Source organism: Myxocyprinus asiaticus, chromosome 7 (genome assembly GCF_019703515.2).
Source record: "Myxocyprinus asiaticus isolate MX2 ecotype Aquarium Trade chromosome 7, UBuf_Myxa_2, whole genome shotgun sequence".
Classification (NCBI taxonomy): domain Eukaryota; kingdom Metazoa; phylum Chordata; class Actinopteri; order Cypriniformes; family Catostomidae; genus Myxocyprinus; species Myxocyprinus asiaticus.
The window spans coordinates 50,023,761-50,050,848 of record NC_059350.1 but is presented as its reverse complement, the minus strand read 5'-3'; the positions used below and the strand labels follow the sequence as shown (position 1 = coordinate 50,050,848).

Genomic DNA, 27,088 nt, shown 5'->3' with positions numbered 1-27,088 from the left:
GTTTTCTTATTCCTGTGGTGAATTAACATGTTGGGATGGATCTGAGACAAGTAATATTGTAATGTCGGCTAGGCCCTGCTTGCCAGAGTTCCACCGACCTCAAGGTGATTTCGACTGACTGGTACGAATGAAAGTGAGTGAGTGAACACAGACATTTACATCCCACGAGAGGTCAGACTGAGAGAGTTGGATGAACGACAGACTGTTGAAGGGGGAAATCCCTCATTCGTCCTGTGGCCGGATCACTCACTTGAGCATAAGCCCTCATGGCACCTGGGTTTCTGCCCAGCAACTAACCCTTTCACTGCCACGCCTCCGTCATTACCCAATGGTCGACTGCAGTGACAGGCAGGCCGCAGACACTGTATCGCAGCGGGGGGCTCATTCCGGGAGGAAGACGACGCTGTTTTTGGTGTGCTTATAACCATGAAGTAATAGGCAGTCACAAAAAGATGGGCACTCATGCATACATACTCACCCCCCCACGTCTGCTTTTAAACACACACATTGCGCTCATGCAGTGGCGGTACAGTATGTATGGCAGGGTTTGAACGTGCAGGGCAGATGGCCAAATGGGGTAATAGAAGCAGACTTTGACAGGAAGACCCATTGCCAGAGGAGACTACACTCTACTGTGTACAGACCCAATAAGAAGCCTTATTTAGAACGCGCACACACACACACACTTACTGAAAAGTACTGTGTCAGAACCGCTCTGAATACACTGTAATAATGCTTATACACAATACAGACAGGACAGAGCAGCGTGCATAGACTTTGAAGCAAACAGCTTGATTTATCTATTAATTTAATTAAATCGTCATAGCCCTTCGCAGTTAAATAATCGCACAATGTCTTACTGCGATTTTATTTTTATTATTTGTGCAGCCCTAATTTATAAATGTGTGTCTGTGTGTGTTATATGAATATATACTGTATTGTATGCTACAGTAATAAAACAAAACATTAAAATGTGAATACACATGCGCATTAAAACATCCACTACATCAATAAAATCCAATACGCATGGGATTAGATCCACTATGTCATCGCGCTACAGTCTGCAGGGAGGAGTACTTGGCACAAAATGGTTAGTGAAGCTACTGTTTTTAGCGCAGCTCAAAGTACTTCCTGGAATATCCTGCCAAAATAAAAGTCAGAATTGTTATTATTGTATAATATAACTTTATTATTATTAGTATTATTAAATTACAATAATAATAATGTGATAATCCTATCACAACTAAACTTAACACAAAAGAGATCCACTAAAGAATCCAGTCCATATGCAATGTGTGGAAAAACAATGTGCCAATAGAACTGGCTTTATGTTCACTGAATATTTTTACTGGAATTACTGTTAAATTTGCTGCTGCATTCTCCTGTTGAGTAGTTTATAATAAAGGTTTTCTTAATAGGCTACACATTTTTTTATGTAATTATTCTCTGTCTACTCTATTTTATATTGAAGTGTGTATTTACACCGATCATCCACAACATTAAAACCACCTGCCTAATATTGTGTAGGTCCCCCACATGCCACCAAAACAGCGGCACCAACAATCATGCCATGGTCCAAATCACTGAGATCACATTTTATTCCCATTCTGATGGTTTATGTAAACATTAACTGAAGCTCCTGACCCGTATCTGCATGATTTTATGCACTGCATTGCGGCCACACGATTGGCTGATTAGATAATCGCATGGATGTTTGTTGGTGCCAGATGGGCTGGTTTGAGTATTTCTGTAACTGCTGCTCTCCTGGGATTTTCACACACAACAATCTCTAGAATTTACTCCAAATGGTGCCAAAAACAAAAAACATCCAGTGAGAGGTCGTTATGTGGACGGAAATGCCTTGTTGATGAGAGAGGTCAACAGAGAATGGCCAGACTGGTTTGAACTGACAAAGTCTACGGTAACTCAGATAACCGCTCTGTACAACTGTGGTGAGAAGAATAGTATCTTAGAATGCTATTCTGAGATGCGGGTTGGTGCTGTTTTGGCGGCACGAGGGGGACCTACACAATATGAGGCAGGTGGTTTTAATGTTGTGGCTAATTGGTGTATAAAAAAAAGTGGTTTTGGTGCATCCCTGATAATAATATGTAGAATTAGTTCAATTATTCCAAACAAAGTCTAATTTAAAATAATCATTTTTGGTTTCAGTTTTTGGCCCAGTGTGTCCAGAATTTTCAGTTTCGGCCAAGAATTTTCATTTCGGTGCATCACTAGGTACAGTCAGATGTTAATATTGTGTTTAATATATACTGTAGGTTACCACAATAAGTATGATTACCATATTCCTATATAATGTTATTTATGGTACTCTAAGTGACTTCATGGTATTATCATCATGGCAGTGTCCAAAATGCATGTTTATTTTTTACTTGGTTCCATAGTAATACCATGACTTTTGATTTGTTACCATGGTAATACCATGGCTTTTTGACTTTGTGGCATGGTAATACCATGGCTTTTCTATTTGGTACCATGGTAATACCATGTTTTGACTTGGTACCATGGTATTACCATGTTTTTTTACATTTTACTATGGTATTACCATGTTTTTTTGACTTTGCACCATGGTAATATTATGGCTTTTTGACTTGGTACCATGGTAATACCATTGTTTTTCTATACGGTACCATGGTAATACCATGTTTTTACTTGGCACCATGATAATACCACATTTTTGACATTTTACTCTGGTATTACCATGTTTTTTTATTTGCTACCATGGTACAATCATGGCTTTTTCACTTGGTACCATGGTAATACCATTGCTTTGACATGGTACTATGGTAACACCATGTTTTTTTTTACTTGGTACCATGGCTTTTTTACTTGGTACCATAGTAATACCATGACTTTTCGATTTGGTACCATGGTAATACCATGGGTTTTCGATTCGGTACTATGGTAATACCATGTTTTTGACTTGGTACCATGGTAATATCATGGCTTTTTTACTTGGTACCATGGTAATACCATATTTTTGACACTGTACTATGGTAATACCATGTTTTTTTTTCTTGGTACCAAGGTAATACCATGGGTTTTTGAATAGGTACTATGGTAATACCATGGAGTTTTGACTTGCTACCATGGTACAACCATGGCTTTTTCACTTGGTACCATAGTAATACCATGGCTTTGACATGGTACTATGGTAACACCATGTTTTTTTTACTTGGTACCATGGTAATACCATAGCTTTTTTACTTGGTACTGTAGTAATACCATAGCTTTTTGACTTGGTACTATGGTAATACCATGGCTTTTTGATTTGATACCATGGTAATACTATGGCTTTTTGATTTGATACCATGGTAATACCATGTTTTTTTTACTTGGTACCATGGTAATGCCATGGCTTTTTGTCTTGGTACCATGGTAATACCATGTTTTTTGACTTTGTACCATAGTAATACTATGGCTTTTTGACTTAGTACCATGGCAAAACCATGACTTTTCTATTTGGTACTATGGTAATACCATGTTTACTTCTCGATTAGGTACCATGGTAATACCAAAGCTTTTTGACTTGGTGCCATTGTAATACCATGGCTTTTTGATTTGGTACTATAGTAGTACCATGTTTTTTGACTTGGTACTATTGTAATACTAAGGCTTTTTACTTGGTACCATGGTAATACCATGTTTTTGACACGATACTATGGTAATAGCATGACTTTTTGACTTTGTACCATAGAATACCATGACTTTTCAATTTGGTACCATGGTAATACCATGGGTTTTCGATTCGGTACTGTGGTAATACCATGTTTTTGACTTGGTACTTGGTAATATCATGGCTTTTTTGTTTTTGACATTGTACTATGGTAATACCATGGCTTTTTGATTTGGTACTATAGTAGTACCATGTTTTTTGACTTGGTACCATTGTAATACTAAGGCTTTTTACTTGGTACCATGGTAATACCATGTTTTTGACATGATACTATGGTAATAGCATGACATTTTGACTTTGTACCATAGAATACCATGACTTTTCAATTTGGAACCATGGTAATACCATGGGTTTTCGATTCGGTACTGTGGTAATACCATGGCTTTTTTACTTGGTACCATGGTAATACCATGGCTTTGACATGGTACTATAGTAATACCATGTTTTTTTTTCTTGGTACCAAGGTAATACAATGGGTTTTTGAATAGGTACTATGGTAATACCATGGTGTTTTGACTTGGTACCATGGAAATACCATGGCTTTTGACTTGGTACCAAGGTAATACCATGGTACTTTGGTAATACCATGTTTTTTTTTACTTGGTATCATGGTAATACCATGACTTTTAGATTTGGTTCCATGGCAATACCATGGCTTTTTGATGTGGTACCATGGTAATACCATGTCTTTTTTTGGAGATGATATCATGGTAATGCCATGGTTATTGTACACATGATGGGAATAGTAATACCATGAAGTACTTTGAAGAAACTGTATTCAGATACAATTGTGTATTAATATAAATAATCATACAGTACTATGGTAGCCTATTTAGCCAAAGTACCATGATACCACCATCTTACTGTATTAACATAGTTTTTGGACATGCTACTATGGTAATACCATGTTTTTTTGTTTTTTTTGGACATGGTATTATGGCAATACCACCGTTTTTTGGATATGGTACCATGGTAACACCATGTTTTGTTTTTGTTTTTTGGATAGTACCATATTGTGGCTTTTTGGATGTGTTACTATGGTAAATACCAATGTGTTTGAACGTAGTATCATGGTAATACAATTGGTTGATCCAGAAGCTGACATGAGTGTTAGTGCCACAGAGCCACAGTGTTTATACTATTAGACAATCCAGTTTGTCACATTAAACTGGAATAGCAAAAAGAAATTTAAAATCTAAAAAAATATACACTTTACCTTTAAGTACAAACTGGCAAATCTTACCCCACTCTCCCCTACGCGCTTCGTTTCATCATTTGCAGGCTTTGTAGAGCTGTTTGAAGGGATTTTCCTGTGAATTATCTGTTTCTTTTTATATAGATTTTTTGCTCTGTATAATATGGAGGCCTGGTGTTACCTTTTCTCCACAAACCAAAGCAGTGATATTTACATCATGTGTGTGGGAGACGGATGATAACATTTGAAAAGCAGGAAGGCTTGTGTATATGTGTGTATATGTGTGTGTGTGTGTGTGTGTGTGTGTGTGTGTGTGTGTGTGTTTGTGCTACACTTCATTTCAGCAAATTTTTGCTTTCGCCCTGTGTGTGTGTGTGGCTTCCTGGGGTTTTTGTCTGTGCTCAAGTGAGTATATATACCCAACACTACATTTACCCCAGTACCAGCCATCATTCATGTGTGTATGTTGTGTTGTGAGTCAGAATCAGCCTGAAACCTGCTGTTAATTTGGCCTGGAGTCACCTAGGTCTGCTGCTCCTCATTAGACACGTGGAAACACTGACCTCTTGACAGCCGCCATAACTACCAATAAAACCTGTCTCTTCTTTTTATATAATTCTGGGTAATCTGCTCCCCTCCACACAGGCTGGTTAACAGTGGAACATTCTGGAGGGTGCAGTGGAGGAAACAGCATTTGGTAGATGAATCACTGGTGCGAGAAACAAACAAGAAGCCACAAGTTATTTGCACATGGTTTTTACAGAAAAATATTGATTGTAGAAGGCATGTTTTACAATGTGAGACATTTTTTAAAGCTTTTTGAGATGTTGCCTTACTTTTTTGCTCTCCATTCTTCAGTCACACTCTCTGTAATTGTGTATACTAAGGGGGCGTTCACACCGTGTGCATTTTTGGGTCCGTCTGCTGTGTTTTTCTGTAAACATGCACTAGAAAGACGTCTTTGACCGTTGCACAGTTTCTCACTGTTTTTTAGCATCTCACACATGAGCGGCACATTTTTTAGGTGCTGTGTCAAGTAAAAAAAGCATTTCTACTTTGAAAACGGGTCTTGAGACACCTGCGTTCTGTTATTTTTGTTGTGCTGTGTCTAGCTTATTGAAGCTCAAGAACATGTTCTGTCTGTTTGTTTAGACACAATGTCAAGTTAAAAAGAAATTCAACTTTTAAAAACATTTCTCGAGACATTTGTGTTCTGTTATTTTCATTGTGCATATTTTGCATATACACTGATGAACCAAAACATTATGATCACTCGCAGGTGAAGCGAATAACGTTGATCATCTCCTAACAAGGCCACATGTCAAGGTCTGGGTAGATTAGATGGTAAGCGAACAATCAGTTCTCGTAGTCAACATGTTGAATATAGGAGAAATGGGCAGGAGTAAAGACCTGAGTGACTTTGACAAGGGTCAAATTGTTATGGCCAGACGACTGGGTCAGAGCATCTCTGAAACAGCAAGGCTTGTGGGGTGCTCCTAGTCAGCAGTGGTGTGTACCAACCGACAGTGGCCCAAGGAGGGACAAACCACAAACCAGCGACAGGTGTTGGGCATCCAAGGCTCATCGATGCATGAGGGCAACAAAGGCTATCCCGTCTAGTCCAAACCGACAAAGGGTCTACTGTGGCACAGAAAATTTGAATGATGGTTAATGGAGGAATGTGTCACAACACACAGTGCATTGCAACCTGCTGCGTGTAGCCACAGACTGGTCAGAGTGCCCATGATGACCCCTGTTCACCGTCAAAAGTGGCTACAATGGGCATGCGGTTTCAGAACTGGAACTTGGAGCAGCGGAAGAAGGTTGTCTGGTCTGATGAGTCCCGTTTTCTTTTACATCACATGGACAGCAGTGTATGTGTGCGCCGTTTACCTGGGGAAGTGATGGCACCAGGATGCACTGTGGGAAGACGACAAGCCGGTGGAGGGAGTGTGATACTCTGAGCACTGTTCTGCTGGGAATCCCTGGGGCCAGCCATTCATGTGGATCTCAATTTTACATGTGCCACCTACCTAAACATTGTTGCAGACCAGGTATACCTCTTCATGGCAATGGTATTCCTTGATGGCAGTGGGCTCTTTCAGCAGGATAATGTGCCCTGCCACACTGCACACATGATGAAGAGTTCAAGGTGTTGCCCTGGCCTCCAAATTCCTCGTGTTACTCCTAATCCAATTGAGCATCTGTGGGATGTGCTGGACCAACAAGTCCGATCCACGGTGGCGTTTTGTCTCATTAGTGTAAACTTATTTTATTGCCAGAACACGTTTGGTCTGAACAGCTCGCTTTAGAGGTGAAGCAGTTTATTACATTATAATGAAAGATTACAAAGCTTATGAAAATTATTTTACTTTGAAATAACCTGTACCATTGAATCATTCACATAAAGGCCAGGAAAGTGTATTTCAGAAAGTAAATAGGGTCAATTTCTATTTCATGTAAACCTTAGATAAAGTAAACTTTAAGTAAATTTAGCTGCATTGCAGAAGCTATTAGCGATTTTTGTGACTTTTTAGCAGAAATTTAGTTTGAAATACACTAGATGCACATATAAATTGATGTTTTCATCAGATTGCTGAGTTTAGGGTACATATAAACAGTACATTCAGAGTTTGCAATTTAATTTAATACAATGGAATTCTGATTGACGCAAATTTGCACATATAAACTGTGACACTGTTATACTGTGGATTACCTTGTATACATGCTTTTTAGATCAGATAATTTGTCAGACATGTTGCAAAGTTTATACAGGCGGTTTATCTGCTCAAGGTGTGCATTATGCATAATTTATATATCTCACGAGCTATGGGCATCAACAGCCATCCACTAAGTCTTGTTTGTTTTGTTTAATCTTTCTCGCCCCCTCCCGCCTCCTCCCCACCTCATATTTACGATTGTTTTGCAGCCTCTCTCCCGCTCTGCATTCAGACAGCGTGTCAGGCGCGGTGGCATTACGAGCGCAGGAGTGGAGAGGTTGAACAGCAGAATGTAATTTGAATTAGAAAAGAAGAGGAGTGTGTGAGAGCTCTCTGAGGCCAGAAACCAGTAACCATGCTCTCGTTTTATGACATTCTCCAGCTCGAGTGTGTCTGGTAAACACATGCACAGAATACAGCACCATCACGGCAGAACACACATCTGCCAGAAAAATGCTGAAAGGTTTATGAGCAGTTCTGAGGAGCTGCTTACTTAGGGAAATGTCACTTGCTATGAATGTTTTTCTTTAATAAACTCAATTTATGATCTAAAAGTATTCAAAGATTCAAAGTTGAGGATAAGTGTTTATATTGCATTGAACTGATTTAGTAGATGAGGGTAGGAATAATTTTAAGCTCTAATAAACTTAATTTTTGCATTTTACGAAGAAAATGTGAGCGGTGCTTTCATGTGCAAAACTCACCGTCATGATGTTAGAGTGTCCGTCATGATGCTAGAGTGTTGTGGGGGGTTGCCAGGGCATTGATATGTGGTTGCTAAGGTGTTCTGGATGGTTACTAGGTGGCCCATGTCAAAACAGCCAACACCCAAATCTCTTATAAGATATTTTGGTCTCTCGATATGGTTTGGCTCCCTACTTTATTGTAAATCTATGGGATTTTTTTGGCACGTTTTATCGCCCAACAGGTGGAAGTCTAAGTCATTTTGCTTTAAGAAGCAAAAACACACCTCTGCTCAACAAGCCACACAATTTCAGGTATCATTTATGTCCATAGCACAAATGGTACGAGACAAGTATGAGCAATAGGAATAGTAACGATTGCCTAGGAAAGCACCACTAATTAATAATTGCCTGGTAGAGTTTCCTCAAAACATTTGCTGTAAGGCAACTTATCTCAATCCATGTTTGCTTTTTGTTGTTCTTTATTTGCTCTGCAGGTGCCGAGCACTGTTTCCGTAATTTCAGCTCTTCAACCGGGGTTATTGAATCTCCTGGTTTCCCTGACAAGTACCCTCACAACTTGGAGTGCTCCTTTATCATCATTGCTCCGCCTCAGACGGAGGTCACGCTCACCTTCCAGACCTTTGACCTGGAAAATGACCCTCTGCTGATGGGGGAGGGAGAATGCAAGTACGATTGGCTGGATGTGTGGGATGGCCTACCACAAGGTGAGAATAATTGTTTTAATTGAAATATATATATGGCTATGAGGCATGCAAGAGTTGAATACATATTATGCAGGAAATATGGTTAATTCACTTAGTTCACCCAAAAATGACAATTGTGTCATCATTTACACAGCATCTTGCTCAAAACCTATACAGCTTTATTTCTTTAGTGGAAGGAGATGTTAGGCAGAATAGTCACCAGCCTTAGTCACCATTCATGTTTACTGTATGGAAAAAAAGATGCAATGAAAGTGAATGGTGACTGAGGCTCACATTCTCCCTAACATCGCATTTTGGGTTCCAAGGAAGAACATGAGGTTTAATGATGAGAGAATTTTCATTTTTAGGGTAAACTATCACTTTAAGGTCTCTAATTTTTGTTGTTGTTGTTGTTGGACTTTTTAAATGATTATTTTTATGTTTTGTCATCTGAACAGCATACATCCACATTCAGAAATTACAATAAAATGGTCTGTATAATCAAGTAAATATTGACAAAATTAAAATTTTTGCATGAATTGTTTCTTGAAAGTTAGTGTACATAGAGGGAATTGAATCCAAGTTAATATCACCAAACCATGTTTGTTTCAACAGCTTTTACCTTAAAGAAAAATAAAAATTCTCTCATAATTTACTCACCCTCATGCCATCCTAGATGTGTATGACTTTCTTTCTTCTGCTGTACACCAATGAAGATTTTTAGAAGAATATCTCAGCTTTGTAGGTCCATACATGTAAAAATGTATCTGTTTCTCACCCACACCTATCATGATTCTTCTGAAGACATGGATTAAACCACTGGAATCGTATGGATTACTTTTATGTTGCCTTTATGTGTTTTTTGACCTTCAAAGTTCTGGCCATCATTAACTTTCATTTTATAGACGCATTTGGAAGATGATTTTATCCAGTGTGATTGACAGTGCTTTCAAGGTTTACATTTGATATTTTTACTATTCTGAGCACAGTTTGTGAGACATGTTGAGATCTCCTCTGAAACTCTAGAGGAAGTGAAAGTGAGAGTACTGGGGTCTTTTTCTCAATACAAGAATCAGAGAAGCAGGTGACGTAAAAGTCCCCATTTGTTCTCCAATTATTCTTAATGCTGTCTAGGAGTAACAATTAAATATATTAAAAAGCTCCCCTTTATGATATTTCTTTTCTATGGTTGTGGCTCATAGCCTCACAGATAGTCTTCAGAAGATGTTTGGAACATCTCAACCACTTGCACACTAAGGGGCCATTTAGATAGCACATGTTCTTGGCTCTTGTCATGCTGACATCCAGGGATCATGGGGCAACAGAGAGGGACAGTAAATCAGGAATAAGTAAAGGGGAAAACTGTACAGATAGCTCAAAATCCAAGAAGCTGAAGGAATTTGAGGCACGCTATGCCTCAACAGATCCACTTCACACTTAGGCAGGGTAATGGCCTCTCAAACTGATATAGGGTCAGATAAAATCAGTTATACAAATGACTTTTCTGCATTCCTTTTTTTTTTCTTTTCGCATGTATTCAGTGGGACCTCTGATTGGACGATACTGTGGGACGAAGATTCCTCCAGAGATTCAGTCTTCAATGGGTCTTCTGTCACTTTCCTTCCACACTGATATGGCTGTGGCTAAAGATGGTTTCTCTGCCCGCTACAACATGACTCACAAGGAAGTTAGTGACAGTAAGTATACATTTTGTTTTTTTGTTTTTTGTTTGTTTTTTAAGGCATAAAACGGCATTCACAATGCATTTAACTTCCATAACATCACATATTTCTGAGTAAAGCAGAAAAATCAGTTGGAAATAATTCTGGGCAGGGATTGCTTTTATCCATTGGGATTTGATTGGATAATAGATGTTATGAAATGTTGTCATTGGTTAAAGGAATATTCCGGGTTCAATACAAGTAAAGCTAAATCTAAAGCATTTGTTGGTTACCACAAAAAATTATTTAGACTCGTCCCTCCTTTTCTTTAAAAAAAGCAAAATCGAGGTTATAGTAAGGCACTACCAATGGAAGTGAATGGGGCTAACTTTTGGAGGGTTTAAAGGCAGAATGTGAAGCATATCGTTTTATCAAAGCACTTACATTCAAACTTAGGCTTTATTTGATCTGTAAAGTTGTTTAAATCATCATTTTACAGTCGTTTTAGGGTTTGTTGACATTACATCATCATGACAAAGAAGTTGTAAAATTGGCTATAACTTTACACAGAAAAAGTTGTAAGCGATTTTATCACACTAAAGTCATGTTAACGGATTGGCCCCGTTCACTTTCATTGTAAGCGTCTGTAACCCAGATTTGTGCTTTTTTTAAAGAAAAGGAGGGACAAATCGAAATGAATTTTTGTGGTAATCAATATTATGCCACAAAAGCTGTTGATTAAGCTTAACTTGGATTAAACCCGGAATATTCCTTTAATATTATTTGCCCCCACATGCATGCCTTTGGTTACATTAGCAGTCATTTCAGAGATTAAGAAAGTTTATGTAGCAATTAATGATGAAATATTTTGAAAAGTAAATTTGGTCAATTTAATGTTGTCTTTGAATGTATTTAGCTTGAATTAATATCTATTTTATTCTCTTGCAGCATTTCACTGTAGCAATGCGTTTGGAATGGAGTCTAGTAAAATTTCGGATGATCAAATTTCGGCCTCCACCTCATTTTATGATGGCCGCTGGCAGCCCCGTCAGGCACGTCTTAACAACGTGGACAATGCCTGGACACCCAGTGAGGACAGCAACAAGGAGTACATACAGGTGAGCCTCTTAAAATACACTTAAAATACACACTGGTGCATTTAAATCTATTGTTACTATCAGAGCCTTAAAAGGTTTGAAATTTGCTTGAATTTTGAATATGTTTCTTGAAAATGCTTGATTTTTTTCCTTAGGTTGCTGACTGTTATAAACGATCTAAAATTATTTCGAATTTGAAATAGATATTATACAGCCTTTATGTTTATGTTATACAGTCTTTATGCTTTATGTGTCTCGTGCGCCACTCCGCATCTTTCTCTCTTGCTCTGATGTCGCGCACAGGGAGTAGGCTACTGCATGTCTCCACTGTGGTAGATTGGCGCCAAAGAATTATACCTGCGTCTCCTGCTTCCATCAACATGCTGGAGTGCCATTTCAATGACAACTGGCTGGAAGAGAAGAAATAAAATATCTCTATGCGGAGGAGCGATCAACAAAAAAGAAATCATACGTCTTAGTGTGAAAAAAAAAAAAAAAGATGTCAATGGACATTTGCATTTATCAGCACTAAGCCAAATATTCTGTTAAAACTTGAATTTACTTTGGGATAATTTACAATCAATATGTAATAACACATGAATACTTAAAAGTAGGGCAGAAATTAATTGTATATTAAATAAGTCAAATGAAGGGCTGAGTTAATAAATATAAAATCGAAATTGCGATATGTCCTGTGCAATTTATTAAACCCCCAAAAGGCTGCAATTTCATTAAAGAAATGTACTTATAGTCTGGATTAAAATAATCTAAGCACAGCCACTGTCTCAGCGACTCGCAAACAGCGAACGGCCCTCTGTAGTGGTCTGAGTTGGGTGTGCTATCAGTGCGCGGTACATTTTTCTTATAACGTGCACTGAGAACACAAAGGGCTACAAAATCACTTTATTTTCATGTAATTGAAAATATTCTTGTAATAACGTGACACTGGGGCGCAGAATAGGATGTGGTATTTCACCACATTGTAGCCTAAATGAGGAGCATATTTTAAAAAAACTAAGCAAGAAATACAAATGTCTTCAGTTTACCGTTAAAAAAAGGCTTCAGGTGTGCTGAGTGAGCCTGGTCTCCTAAGCAACCAAATTGGCCCGGTTGCTAGGGAGGGTAGAGTCACATGTGGTAACCTCCTCGTGGTCGTGATTAGTGGTTCTCGCTCTCAATGGGGCACGTGGTAAGTTATGCGTGGATCGCGGAGAGTAGCATGAGCCTCCACATGCTGTGAGTCTCTGCGGTGTCATGCACAACGAGCCACGTGATAAGATGTGCGGATTGACTGTCTCAGAAGCGGAGGCAACTGAGACTTGTCCTCCACCACCCGGATTGAGGTGAGTAACTGCACCGCCACAAGGACCTATTAAGTAATGGGAATTGGGCATTCCAAGTTGGGAGAAAAGGGGATAAAAATAAAAAAGGCTTCAGGGTTTAATTGGACAAATGCTGTGTGAATGAAATGAAATAACGACAGAAATATTACTGTCGTACTACAATGAAATTAACATTAAATAATAATCATTAAATATTACATTACAGTAATATAATATTACAGTTTGCTTTTGAAATGGACATCCATGTATGACACTTTACATTAAATAATTTAGTATAATTTGCAGGTAAATACTGTTGTTTATTTATTGGCTATGTATTGATATGTTTTAATATGATTAACACAAATGTATATTTATGATGAATATTATTCTTCCATGAACTCATTAAGTGGAAAACATGACTTGATTATTTAAAACTTGCAGAAACCCTGTTTGATAAGTAGTGTTACATGTTCAAAGGCCTTGTTGAATGTGTACCCCAGCCTGGCTGTACAATTATCACTTACATATTTTAGCTGTCAGAACATACTATTCTTCAAATCGGTCTGATATTTGCAGTCACATCTTATGTGGGGGAAAACAATCCCATCACACTAAATGTATTTCTGTTGCAGATGTGCATGTTTAGAGGTCAGATTCCACATGCAGCTCATATCTTGTCACTGAATAGCTTGTATTTTTCAAAGCAGTCTTCTTTTAGCCTTTATTCAAATAGCTGGGGACAAAATATCATTTGTAGAATTTGTGCTTTTATTTGAAGTGAAACACTACACACACACACACACACACACACACACACACACACACACACACACACATGTTGGTGCAGCTATCATTATGAGGACTCTCCATAGACATAATGATTTTTATACTGTACGAACTATAGATTCTATCCCCTAACCCTAACCCTAAACCTAACCCTCTCAAAAAACGTTCTGCATTTTTACATTTTCAATAAAACATCTTTTAGTATGTTTTTTAAGTGATTTGAATTATGGGGACACAAGAAATGTCCTCATAAACCACATTTATAGCATAATACCCTTGTAATTACCAGTTTGTAACCTAAATCTCTGTAAATCATTCGTAAAACCATTCTTACGTGATTTGTCACATTGACTTGAATGCAACAAGTTACTTATGGATGGTCTTATGAACAAGTGTTGTATTATTATGCATGTGGGCGTCAATCGTTTAGACAACAAAACATTAAAAATAATTGTAAAAAATACAATAAAAACTGTAGGACCTTAAGACAGCACGGCATACTGAACAAACTGCATCTCTATTCCTCACACCCTCATTTTAGTTTCCGTCATATTGAACACAACGTTTGGTCTTTGTTGTCCAATTCCCTTTAATCCATGGGAATTCTCACACACACAAGGTAAACACATATGGTGTATTCTCACACACCACTACATTTCAAGAACGTTCTACACCCTCAATGGACCACTTCATCTCGCCTGTCAGCATACACCCCTCTGCCTGAGCACTGTTTTTGTTGTGTTGGTGCAGACTGATGATGCGTGGAAGTTTGCCATGATGCTAACCGCTCTGTGATGGATGAGGACAGTCCAGCGAAATCCGTAGCTAGCAACCTTCTCCAGTACTATTGATTTCAGAGTTCATCTCCCCCCACTTACCTGCCTTACAGTCTCTCGGTATGATAGTATATGCACCTGGAAGCCTTTTTTGTCTTATATTTGACAGATAAGCGCCTTGCCACCTTGTGAAGAGGTCAGGCATTTTTAATTAGACCAGTGATCATTTAATTTAATTCCACACTTTACTTTTACAGTACTTGAATGTACAAAGCTTGAATTTACACAGATCAGCCACAATATTAAAACCACCTGCCTAATATTGTTTAGGTCCCCCTCATGCCACCAAAACAGTGCCAACCCGCATCTCAGAATAGCATTCTGAGATTATATTCTTCTCACCACAATTGTACAGAGTGGTTATCTGACCAATAAAAATGTTTTTGTTTTTTTTGGTGGGGCAAAAATAAACATCCACTTTACCATGGTAAAATCACTGTAACACACAGGCTCAAGTTGCTTATTACTTTGTATATCAATCTGTATTTTTCCAGTTACAGATATTGCATGACTAGGCAGAAGCGTATCCTCCATATCTTTGTAATACACGCTCAAAATATATTTATGAATTGATGTTGTAAACTGCAGAGGAACTCAACGTTACTCATTTCAGAAATCCTCATTGATCTGCTGTCGTCGAAACTAAATTTAGTCCGATCAGTCTGGCATTGTTATCTCTCCCTATCCCCATATTCATCAATCATTCTTCTTTCCCAGGTGGATCTACAGTTCCTTAAGGTTCTGACTGGTATCGCTACCCAAGGAGCCATCTCCAAGGAGACCCAGAAGTCCTACTACGTCACCACCTTCAAACTGGAAGTGAGCACTAATGGAGAGGACTGGATGATCTACCGGCACGGCAAAAACCATAAGGCAAGGACCCTGAAATACTTTTATATTTATCATGTACCACCCAACCATAATGAATGGCCCAAAACCTTCTGAAAAGCTGTATTAAAACTATTTGTACAACAGAAAACCCTTGGAAAAACAATATATTATCTCAGAGGTTGTTCTATCAGAATTTAGAAGATTTAATTGAGATCTAATTGAGAACTTTGTCTCAGAGGTTAGATTTAGTCGAAACGGTTCACAAATCAGTCTATACAATTAATTTGCAAATCGGTCTGAATCAAATTGATTTTTACAAATCTGTGTAAAGATGTGGAAAAGATGTGGAAATTCATTGGTCAAAAGGGTGGGGACCTAGCTCATTGCTGTCTAGAGGAAACTATTGAGATATCAAAGTTATCACATTTGTGATTTTCCTTTCCTGCAGAAGAGGTCACCTAAACACATACCCAAACAATCTACAAAGAGGAACTAGTCCACAATTTGGTGGAACAAGCTTGTTGTAGCTAAGTATTAGAATAGAAACAAACCTATTTTAGCCATCTTTCTTTTCCAAATCTATCTTTAGTCTCATTTTCACTAAAAATATACCCTACAGTATGTTTAAATTATTTCAGTGGAATCACAGGCTAAATATTTTCTTTTAAGCTAAATGTATTGCACATCAATGGTGTAAGCAGCTTTAAAAGGCAGTTTAGCATCTACATGAAAAAGTAACCCAACCAGTTGAGCTTTGCTGGTCTGAAAGTAGAGAAAGTGACATGGGAACAAGTTGAGAGATGGTTATCTAGCAGTGAAGAACAATGAAGCCATTTTTGCTCCCTTATCTCTTCGGCCATTCATAATGTCTGCAAGCTACCTGCCGTAAACACACCTGCGTGACCGGTCACACACACCCGCACCTGGGCCAGGAAAACACTCACAGGGTGGGAGAGGCCGGTTTGTGTTTTTTGTGGATGAGCATTCGTAAATGATCAGAATATAAAATATGTATATAAAAGAGCTGTCAAAATGTATGTATTAACGCATGTGATTAATTTAAATTGTTTAATGTGTTCATTTTTCATCAATGTGATTAACACATTTACCAATTTGACATTAGATTTTGACATTTTATACAGCTCCGTGTGAGTTCTGCACACTGGTTGGATGACACGTTGGAGTGAAGCATCAGCATTTCCCCGGCATCGCATTGCACTTCCGTTTTACCGGGCAATTCGGATGAAGTGTCACAGTGCCAGTGCTAAAAGCAAAACAAGACATTCTCAGCAAGCGCTTTTCATATGGAGTTCAAAGCAGCGTGAATCATGAAAATGCGGCTTCACAATTGCTGTAGCAAAGTGGATAGCCACGATTAATATTGTGGAGCAAAAGGATTTAAGAGATTTAATGCCCATTGCAATGATTACGCAACCTATGGGGAGACTAGTTCGTTCAATTAGTCAACCTCCCACTTACACTTTAGGAAACGTTTGTTACTTGAATCGGTGCTATTTTAGTACATTTCTGTCTTTATACTGTGGAATGCTTAATGTTAATGAAACATTATTGTTACATATTGTTTTGTTTTCTTTCCTAAAAAGAAAAATAAAAACATTTTGACAGGAAAAAGTACGTATAGAGTCAAATTTCAGCACTTTCAAAATATATGATTAATCGCGATTAAATATTTTAATCGACAGACAGCACTAGAATATAATAACCATATATGCCATCTAGGAGAAATAATTGAGATATTTAAAAGATTACAATTTTTCATTTCTTATTGATGCTTTCTTGTCGAAATGATCTGATTTTGACCCAGTTAAGAGAGCATGTTGTCAATGAAGACCAATGGAGACTGTTTTAAATGATTTATATCAAGACCAGTACAAAATTTGTTGTCATCGAAAGTAAGAATTTCCCAAATGCAATCTTGGAGCTTTGGACAACCCTCAGTAACTCCATCAAAATATTTAAGAAGGATATAGAGCATTTGGGCTGTGAAGATTTTTGTGCCAAAGACAAATTATGATTAGGACACAACTGAGCAAACCCGACAGAAATGGTTTTGTTTGGCCAGCATTAATGCAGCTAGTAATTAACGCATCAATCAACTGTCAACACTTAATTTACCACGTCTGCCCAATGACATATTAATCTCCATTTGTTTTGATGCCTTTCCCCCAATTGAAAGTTTGTCTTTATCGTTTTGTGACAACTAATCCTACTATAACTGTGTTGGCTAGAGTTTAATCATAATTAATAATTAATAATAATTTTCTTTATTCATCACACATTATACATTTGCACATATACAGTGAAATTCTTCTTTTTCACATATCCCAGCTAGGCTGGGGTCAGAGTGCAGGGTCAGCCATGATACGGCGCCCCTGGAGCAGATAGGGTCAAGGGCCTTGCTCAAGGGCCCAACAGTGGCATCTTGGCAGTGCTGGGGCTTGAACCCCTGACCTTCTGATCAGTAACCCAGAGCCTTAACCGCTAAGCTACCACTGCCCCTAATCATGAAAGATGCTTATGAAAATGATGCTTATGAAAATGCAAAATGCTTATGCATTTTAACTGTACGTTACGCCAGGGATGCCGTGTAATATAAGTGCTGGATTAACCTTTTGCTTGTCTTTTTAATGGATCTGCTTTTGATTAAAAGATTAGTACACTGCCTGGGAATTGCTCGGACATGAAAGCTGGATTCGTAGTACTGACCTGTCAACCGGACTGAGATTAGATCTCAGGATGTAATCCTGAGGAGGTTAGAATTGCTAGAGGAGAAATGAAAATACTATATAAAGTCATTTAGCATGTGTGTTTGGTGCCAATGACACTGAGGTGAAAACTGTGAGGGTTAAAAAGATGGAATAAGAGACACAGAGATGCAGGAAGAAATGAGAGTGAGTTGGGATTAAGAGGGGGCGTCTTGTCATTTTTTTTCTCCATTGACAGAAAGCTCAAGGGATGCCAGCAGAGGTATTGTTCAGTAGTGAGCACTTGAGTGTTCATTCTCTCACACAAACACACACGCACTGTCTGTTTTCCTTTTCTTTAAGACGATGCTCAGTGCTGGTGAACAGCCAAATGGAACCAGGTCCTACTGTCAACATCTTCATCTTGAGAGAAGTGAGGGAGAACAGGTGGACAAAGAGAAGAATGAAAGATGGATTGTGAAAAGCCCTGTTAAAAAGACCCAGCTAACTTAGCATGAATTTCTATGCTGGTTTATGCTGGTTATTGCTGGTTTGGTGCAGGTCTAACCTGTAGACCAACATAGCCATGTTTTTCATCATGAAAACATGCTGATGAAACCAGTTTACCACGTCTTGCTGGTTAAGCTAGTAACGAAGCCTGGTGGGTATGCCAGGATACCGTACTATGGCATTACCATGGTAAAGTGATTGTATCAAATAAAAATGCCACAGTATTTTGATGCATACCATAATACATGCGCATTGCGCATTGATGAGTCTTGGGTGCCCAACACCCTGCCACTGGTTTGTGGTTTGTCCTTCCTCGGACCACTGTCGGTAGGTACTCACCACTGCTGGCCACAACAATTTGTCCCTTATCAAAGTCGCTCAGGTCTTTACTCCTGCCCATTGCTCCTGCATTTAACATGTTGACTACAAGAACTGATTGTTCGATTACCATCTAATCTACCCAGACATTGATATGTGGATTTAGGAGATGATAAATGTTATTTGCTTCACCTGTGAGTTGTTGTAATGTATTGGCTCATCAAACACACACACCCACACACACACACACGCGCACACACACACACACACACATATAAATACATATATAGAGAGAGAGTTGTGCTCAAAAGTTTGCATACCCTGGCCGAAATTGTGAAATTTTGGCATTGATTTTGAAAATATGACTGATTATGCAAAAAAAAATTCTCTTTTATTAAAAGTCTTTTATTTAAGGATAGTGATCATATGAAGCCATTTATTATCACATAGTTGTTTGGCTCCTTTTTAAATCATAATGATAACAGAAATCACCCAAATGGCCCTGATCAAAAGTTTACATACCCTTGAATGTTTGGCCTTGTTACAGACACACAAGGTGACACACACAGGTTTAAATGGCAATTAAAGGTTAATTTCCCACACCTGTGGCTTTTTAAATTGCAGTTAGTGTCTGTGTATAAATAGTCAATGAGTTTGTCAGCTCTCACGTGGATGCACTGAGCAGGCTAGATACTGAGCCATGGGGAGCAGAAAAGAACTGTCAGAAGACCTGTGTAACAAAGTAATGGAACTTTATAAAGATGGGAAAGGTTATAAAAAGATATCCAAAGCCTAGAAAATGCCAGTCAGTACTGTTCAATCACTTATTAAGAAGTGGAAAATTCGGGGATCTCTTGATACCAAGCCAAGGTCAGGTAGACCAAGAAAGATTTCAGCCACAACTGCCAGAAGAATTGTTCGGGATACAAAGAGAAAAACACAGGTAACCTCAGGGGAAATACAGGCTGCTCTGGAAAAAGACGGTGTGATTGTTTCAAGGAGCACAATACGACAATACTTGAAAAAAATGAGCTGCATGGTCGAGTTGCCAGAAAGAAGCCTTTACTGTGCCAGTGCCACAATAAAGCCTGGTTACAATATGCCCGACAACACCTTGACACGCCTCACAGCTTCTGGCACATTGTAATTTGGAGCAACGAGACCAAAATAGAGATTTATGGTCACAACCATAAGCGCTATGTTTGGAGAGGGGTCAACAAGGCCTATAGTGAAAAGAATACCATCCCCACTGTGAAGCATGGTGTTGGCTCACTGATGTTTTGGGGGTGTGTGAGCTCGAAAGGCACGGGGAATCTTGTGAAAATTGATGGCAAGATGAATGCAGCATGTTATCAGAAAATACTGGCATTCTTCTGCACAAAAGCTGCGCATGGGACACTCTTGGACTTTCCAGCATGACAGTGACCCTAAGCACAAGGCCAAGTTGACCCTCCAGTGGTTACAGCAGAAAAAGTTGAAGGTTCTGGAGTGGCCATCACAGTCTCCTGACCTTAATATCATCGAGCCACTCTGAGGAGATCTCAAACGTGCGGTTCATGCAAGATGACCAAATATTTTGCATGACCTGGAGGCATTTTGCCAAGACGAATGGGCAGCTATACCACCTGCAAGAATTTGGGGCCTCATAGAGAACTATTACAAAAGACTGCACGCTGTCATTGATGCTAAAGGGGGCAATACATAGTATTAAGAACTAAGGGTATGCAGACATTTGAACAGGGGTCGTTTCATTTTTTTTCATTCATTTTTTAGACTCGTCCTTCATTTATTTTAAAAACATACTGTGGTTACAGTAAGGCACTTACAATGAATGGGGCCAGTCCATAAACATTAAATACACACTATTTTAAAAGTATAGCCACAAGATCTAAACATTATACGTGTTAACATGATTTTAGTGTGATAAAATCACTTTCTTACTTTATCTGTGTAAAGGTATATCCAATATTACAATTTTGTTGTCATGGCAACATAACTCGGGTAAACCCTATAATATGTAATGCTGGTAAATCCCTGATTTTATCACAATAAAATCATGTCCATACCAGAATGTTTATGGCTTGTGGCTATACTTTTACTTTACATTTGGATATTTTGGCCCTCAAAAGAAAGAAGTTGAAGAGCTACCTGCACACTAGCCATCAAGCATTGACCATTTGATAGCAAATGACCCATTTACTCTTTCCTCACCTTGTTTTCCCCACTCCTGTCTTGCATTAGATGTGATCTTTCACGACTTTCATCAATACTTAAACACTGCGAGACCTTTTGTCCCTTAGCAGTGTGCATGGGATGTCTGACTGGCCCAGGGGTGGAGACGGACCCATGCAGGGTTCGCAAACACACACACCTCCTTTGACTGGGGGGGGGGGGGGGGTTGTGGCAGTGGAAAGGGTCTTTATAATTTCATGATCTATTACTCGTAGAGACACAACATGGCAGTTTTAATTATTTAAGTACTAGCGTTCTACTTTTGCTGGATGGGCGGAACCGCCTCGCTGCGGGTTGCCCCACCACAACTCTCTTGTTGTCAGGCAGATTTCGGTGTTGTTGACAATATTGAATAGCTTAACGCTTAAACAGTTTATAGCTCTATAGGTTATAGGAAAGTCGCTTCCGTTTCCATCTATTATCTAACATATTTTCAATATGAAACACCTCTTTAAGATTGGCTTAGAAAAACAGGGTTAGCACTCAAAATGTATTGGTTGTTTGAAAGTGGTGTACTAAAGGGGTATTTATCAAAAAAATTAAAACAAATAAGAGCAAGATGAATCCAGTTTGATCCAGCACATCAACATATATAAACACACTTTTAACTTCAACATTTCAGGTTGGTACTTGTCAGCATCTAAAGGCCAGCCCTAAAGGAACAATCCCCAAATGTCAACAATGGAGAATTGCCTTTGATTTATTCTTACAGGAAATGCTAATTATTCAAGATGACTTGATTAGAAATCAAATTTTTCTCAGTCACTTTATGAGCTTAGTTAACCTTTGAACTGTGGAACTAGGCTTATTGGGGGGGGGGTCAAAGTTCACAGTTGAACCACTGATGGAATCTTTGATGTCATTAGGTGAAGAGAACCTGAATGCATTAACTTTAACCAAGTTGATCCCAGACTCCCTTGGACCGCATTTAAACGGTACCATATTTTTTTCCTTTGCTCCATCTTGTGTTTGATCTACACCTATATGAAGTCTTCTTTTGTGTCAAAAAGACCTTAGTCAAAGTAGACACCATATGTAGTTTTATGCAAAAGAAAACAAGGCTGCAATGAGTGGTAGTACAGTTCGTTCAATATGTTATACTTTTTTTAAGGTCTCAGCATCATGTCTCATTTTCACAACCCATGCTTTTTATGGCAATTAAAATTTGTCGGCTAAGCAATTGACACACAGATTGACACACAGATACACAACTGTACAACATATTGGCCACACAAGCTGAACAATTTATGTTGCGTAAATTTGTGCATAAAGATTTTTTTATTTTTTTTATTGGTTTTTATTATCATCTTCCAAACCCCCCAGTCCTCTTCTTATGTCTCTTTCATTTAACATCTGTCTACTTTTCCATTGTTATCGGTGAACTCTGTGGAGCTGGGTAGATGTTTTTTGCAGAGAGAGAATGGCTGACTGCATCTTGTTGAAGTGTCTGGAAAGGGGTCATTCGTCTGCTGTCTGTCTGTCTGGCTTCACCAGCCACAACACACTCAACATAAACATTTTAAAAGAAGGGTTTGAGAAAGCCCCCCTCCCTACTGTCACTGCATCATTGAAGCATTATGAGTGTGGCCCTTTGTTCCCCTATTGGGAACACAAACACACACACACACACACACACACACACACACACACACACACACACACACACACACACAAACACACACACACATTCAGAGTTGATAGAGCATTTGTAGCCTTCAGTGTACAGCAAAGAAAATGATTCTTCCATATGCATTACTCTGCCCAGAGCCCAGATAGATGAAGCAGCGTGAACCCATTAGCAGGTATTCATACGTAAAATGTGTTTCTATCACACATACATTTTTGTATGTTTGCATAGACATTGAAGCGTGCAATAGCAACGTATTGACAGCATCTAAAAACGTAAACCTGTTCATGTTTAAACATTTTTAGAGCCATACCATTGTTTACAAATCCTTTGGGGTTCAAATAATGAGAAGTTTCAGAACAATTATGACAGCACTTATACATGTAAACATTACTTATGAATATCTAAAAATATTATTGAGACATATCTGGTATTATATATTATTTAACTTAAGATGTTAAATAAATATATTTAACGTATACATTTTTTAAGCAGTTTACCAAATTCAATATTACTTTCATTTCACCCTTGTTTCTAAAGACTGGTCTGAAATCACATTAATTGTAATTATTCTATTAATATACTGTCAGTTTAATACAAATAAAATATTTTCCAGATGATATTTCAATGTAATATGTTTTGCCGTTAGTACAATGACGATATAATGTCAGTCATTTAATTTAGCAAAAAAACATGTCTGTATAATTACTTACTATTTTTCTCAAACAGTGCAAATGAGTCTTTATACATAAAAATAAATAGCTGCTTTTGTATTTTAGGAAGGGAGTCCCTCTCAAGGAGATCACCATATGGCACTATCACGGTTCCGGCATTTGTGCCGGCTCATACAGTTGTTTGTTTTTCTCTCTCCCTCTTGTCTCACAGGTGGAGCTGGCACGCATGATCAGCATTTCCACGGGAATGCTGATCGTTCCCAGGGAGGCTCTGATCATGCCAATGATTTACTCGCCTGTTCCACCTGTTTCTCACTGTTTGCACTCCCTACTTATTCCTTGTGTTTCCCCTCTTTCTTTGCCAGTTTATTGTTTGCTGTCAAGTGTTAACCGTGCTATCTTGTCTAGTTGGTGATAGCTTGTGTGTCTGTTGGTTGCCTGTCTCTAGAGATGTGGTTACCTTCCTGTTCGCCATCACCTTCATCTGTATTGTTGCTCAGTTCTCTTGGAGGAGGATTCCTCAGTCTCTGCCCACGTGTCGGGGGAGAAACTAGTCTGGGCTTTGCTTCACACCACACTTGCTTCAATCGACTCTCTTTGGATTGCTCCTGACTTCCACAATTCACGCACTCATCATACTAACACACTCATTTCTTAGCCTGCTGAGCGGCTATAGCCTTTTGACTCTGCTCACTGCAGCCAGTGCCGGGTGTGCCTATCCTTGTTAACAGACTCTGTTGTTAATAAACTCATTGACTGTTTCCCTCTGCATTTGGGTCCCTTTATCTCCCCTCACCCTCTGACAGAATAAACTGGCCAGCATGGACCCAGCATAGGAGACTATTCTTCGCTGTGCCCTTTCAGAACAAGGAGCTTTGCTTGGACAACACCAAGATCAAATCTCTGCCTCAAATCTCATTCCCGCGCTCTGGAAATGATGGCTTTGCATCTTGTGGAACTCACCATGGTGGTCCAGCAACTCTGCCCTCCTCCCAATCCCAGTCCCGTGCAGGACACCCCCCCATCTCCTTCGGCAGCTTCCCACGCCCCATGGCCCCCAGAGGTGCACATCCTCCTTCCAGCTCCATTCTCAGGTGAGGAATCTGTTAGAGCTTTTCTCTCGTGATGCTCACTGTTCTCCTCCTTGCAGCACTCCACGTTTTCCTCAGACACGATGAAGACTAAGGAAGGACTGGAGAATAGGGAACGGCAATGTGGGATAAACTGACATCCACGTTGCTCCACCTATGAAGTTTTCTCCTTGGAACTTTGCCGATTTTGACCATGCAGCTCAAGGTTGGGAGGCTCTAACCAACTACGCGATAGAGTTTCACACCCTGGCCGCTTCCAGTGACTGGAACGATCACGCATTGTGGGACCTGTTCTTGCAGGGACTTTCTGATACTATCCAGGATGAGATTTATCCTTTGGATCTTCCCTCTTGATTCGACAATTTGGTGGACCTGGCCATCTGAGTCGATCAACGCCTGACTCAGTGTTGTGATCATCTTCAAGGCCGCTCTTCACCCTCTTGGGCAGCTAATCTTCACCCACAAACCTCTCCTTCTACCAGATCACCTGACTCTCGACTCTGAGCCCATGCAGATGGGTAGATTTCCGGTGTCACATAAGGAAAGGCAGCGGTGGCTTTTAAAGAGGTTATGTTTTTCTTGTGGCCGATCGGGCCACCTCTCTGCAACATACCTGTTAAAAGACTGGTGAGCGTGACACCCTTGGACAAAGCCCCCGGACATCGCACACTTCTCCCGGCCCGGCTGGGGGATGGAACGGACAGTCATATGGTTTCGGCTTCCGGTGCTGAAGGGAATTTCATTGACTCAGATGAAATTCCCTTGGAGACTCCTTCCCTTGGTGGAGGATTCATCGGTCTCTGCCCGCATGTCGGGGGAGAAACTCACCTGGGCTTTGCTTCGCACCACACCTGCTTCAACGGACTCTCCTCAGATTGCTCCTCACTTCCACAATGCATGCACTCATCATACTAACACACTCATTCCTTAGCCTGCTGAGCGGCTATAGCCTTTTGACTCTGCTCACTGTAGCTGGTGCCAGGTGCGCCTGTCCTTGTTTACAGACTCTGTTGTTAATAAACTCATTGACTTTTTCTCTCTGCGCTTGATCTCCTCTCACCCTCTGACAGGCACTGGATGGAGAGGATTAGATAAACAATGGGCATGAAGGAGGTTTAGGCCTTGTGGTAAAGGAATAGGGAGGAAACTCAACAGTATTGAAAACTTGCTCAATAGACTCTTTGTTTGAGTCTGTCTAATCCACTGCTTTTTCTAGTGCCACTTGACTTTATCAGTCAGTTTCACTGCCTAACTGGTGTCGGTCATAGTCATGGCTTTGTAAGTGAGTCTGAATATTAGGGTGTGTGTATGTGTGTGTGTTCTCTTTTGAGGGCCCTTAAAGCTCGGCTTGGCCTCTGTTACACTTGATCTCATGTGAGGAATGTTTTCGGTGGTTAAGAGGCATCCATCGCTGCTCAAACCTCCCACATGGGCAGAAGAACCACGTTTATGTGTGTATTTTATAGAGGGTCATCTGTTTTTAACCATTTTCAACAGTTGCATGTTTAAGCCTTCTGTCTATTCAAAGCAAGGGCACAGCTAGAAAGGTAGATGCACAGATGTGGTGAAATTGGTAGAATTGTCAACTGTTTATATTCCACTATCACTTCGATGGTTGGGATTGTATAAACATGCTCTTGAGTATCCACAAACCTTCAGAAAAGATCTGATGAACCATCTCACTCGCTTTAAACACTTTATCATAAAATGTATTGGGTTTTTATTGTATATTATGCTATAGTGCTGCTTTCAGTAAGCATAGAAACATTTTTTACCCACGTCCAGTGATAATTCTTCTCTTCCAGCTTTAGTAGGCTCGTATATCATATTGTAATACCATTATGCATCTCAAGCTCACTCTCTCCAAGTGTTGTTTTTTCCTCATATGGAGGTCACCTGAGTTGACAGCAGGTTATCTGACAACCATTCTTCTCTACATGGGAAGTTCCTCCTTTATCTTGTTTTTCACTCTTAAGCATTATCTAGTCCATAGCCAGTTTAAAAGAGGAATTGGGGTCTTGTATATGACCAAGAGAGAAAGACAGAGTGAGAGCGAGAGGGACATAGTTATGTTTTCTCACAGCAGCTAATAATGTCCTCATCCTTAACTAGTCAAGTCTGTTAAAGACTGACTTTGAAAGTATAGACAATAACAAAGATAAAATAAGCTCTGTCACGCTAATAGGTCATTTTTAATGTACATATAAAAAATTGGATGTCCTTCATATCAAATTCAATTCCTGAAGTTCAAGCATGAAAATACATTTTTCCTTATGGAAGAGTTTTGCTAGTTTGAAGAGTCCATTTTTTGAGACTCAAAAGGCTACAGACTTTAAGATTTAAATTTCAGTGTGTAGTTTTGGCAAAGTCTAATCAACGGTGTTTGTTTGCTT

General features: G+C 39.3%; 1 protein-coding gene across 4 annotated transcripts in view; it reads left to right on the top strand.

The window, feature by feature from the left end:
* Window positions 1-27,088, top strand: part of nrp2a (neuropilin 2a) — a 125,310-nt gene that overhangs the window by 49,397 nt on the left and 48,825 nt on the right. For all 4 annotated transcript variants that reach the window (XM_051702163.1, XM_051702164.1, XM_051702161.1 and 1 more), the window contains 4 exons: window positions 8,793-9,023; window positions 10,544-10,699; window positions 11,612-11,781; window positions 15,425-15,580. In XM_051702163.1, coding sequence (XP_051558123.1) covers window positions 8,793-9,023; window positions 10,544-10,699; window positions 11,612-11,781; window positions 15,425-15,580 — 713 coding nt within the window. The remainder of the gene's footprint in view (window positions 1-8,792; window positions 9,024-10,543; window positions 10,700-11,611; window positions 11,782-15,424; window positions 15,581-27,088) is intronic.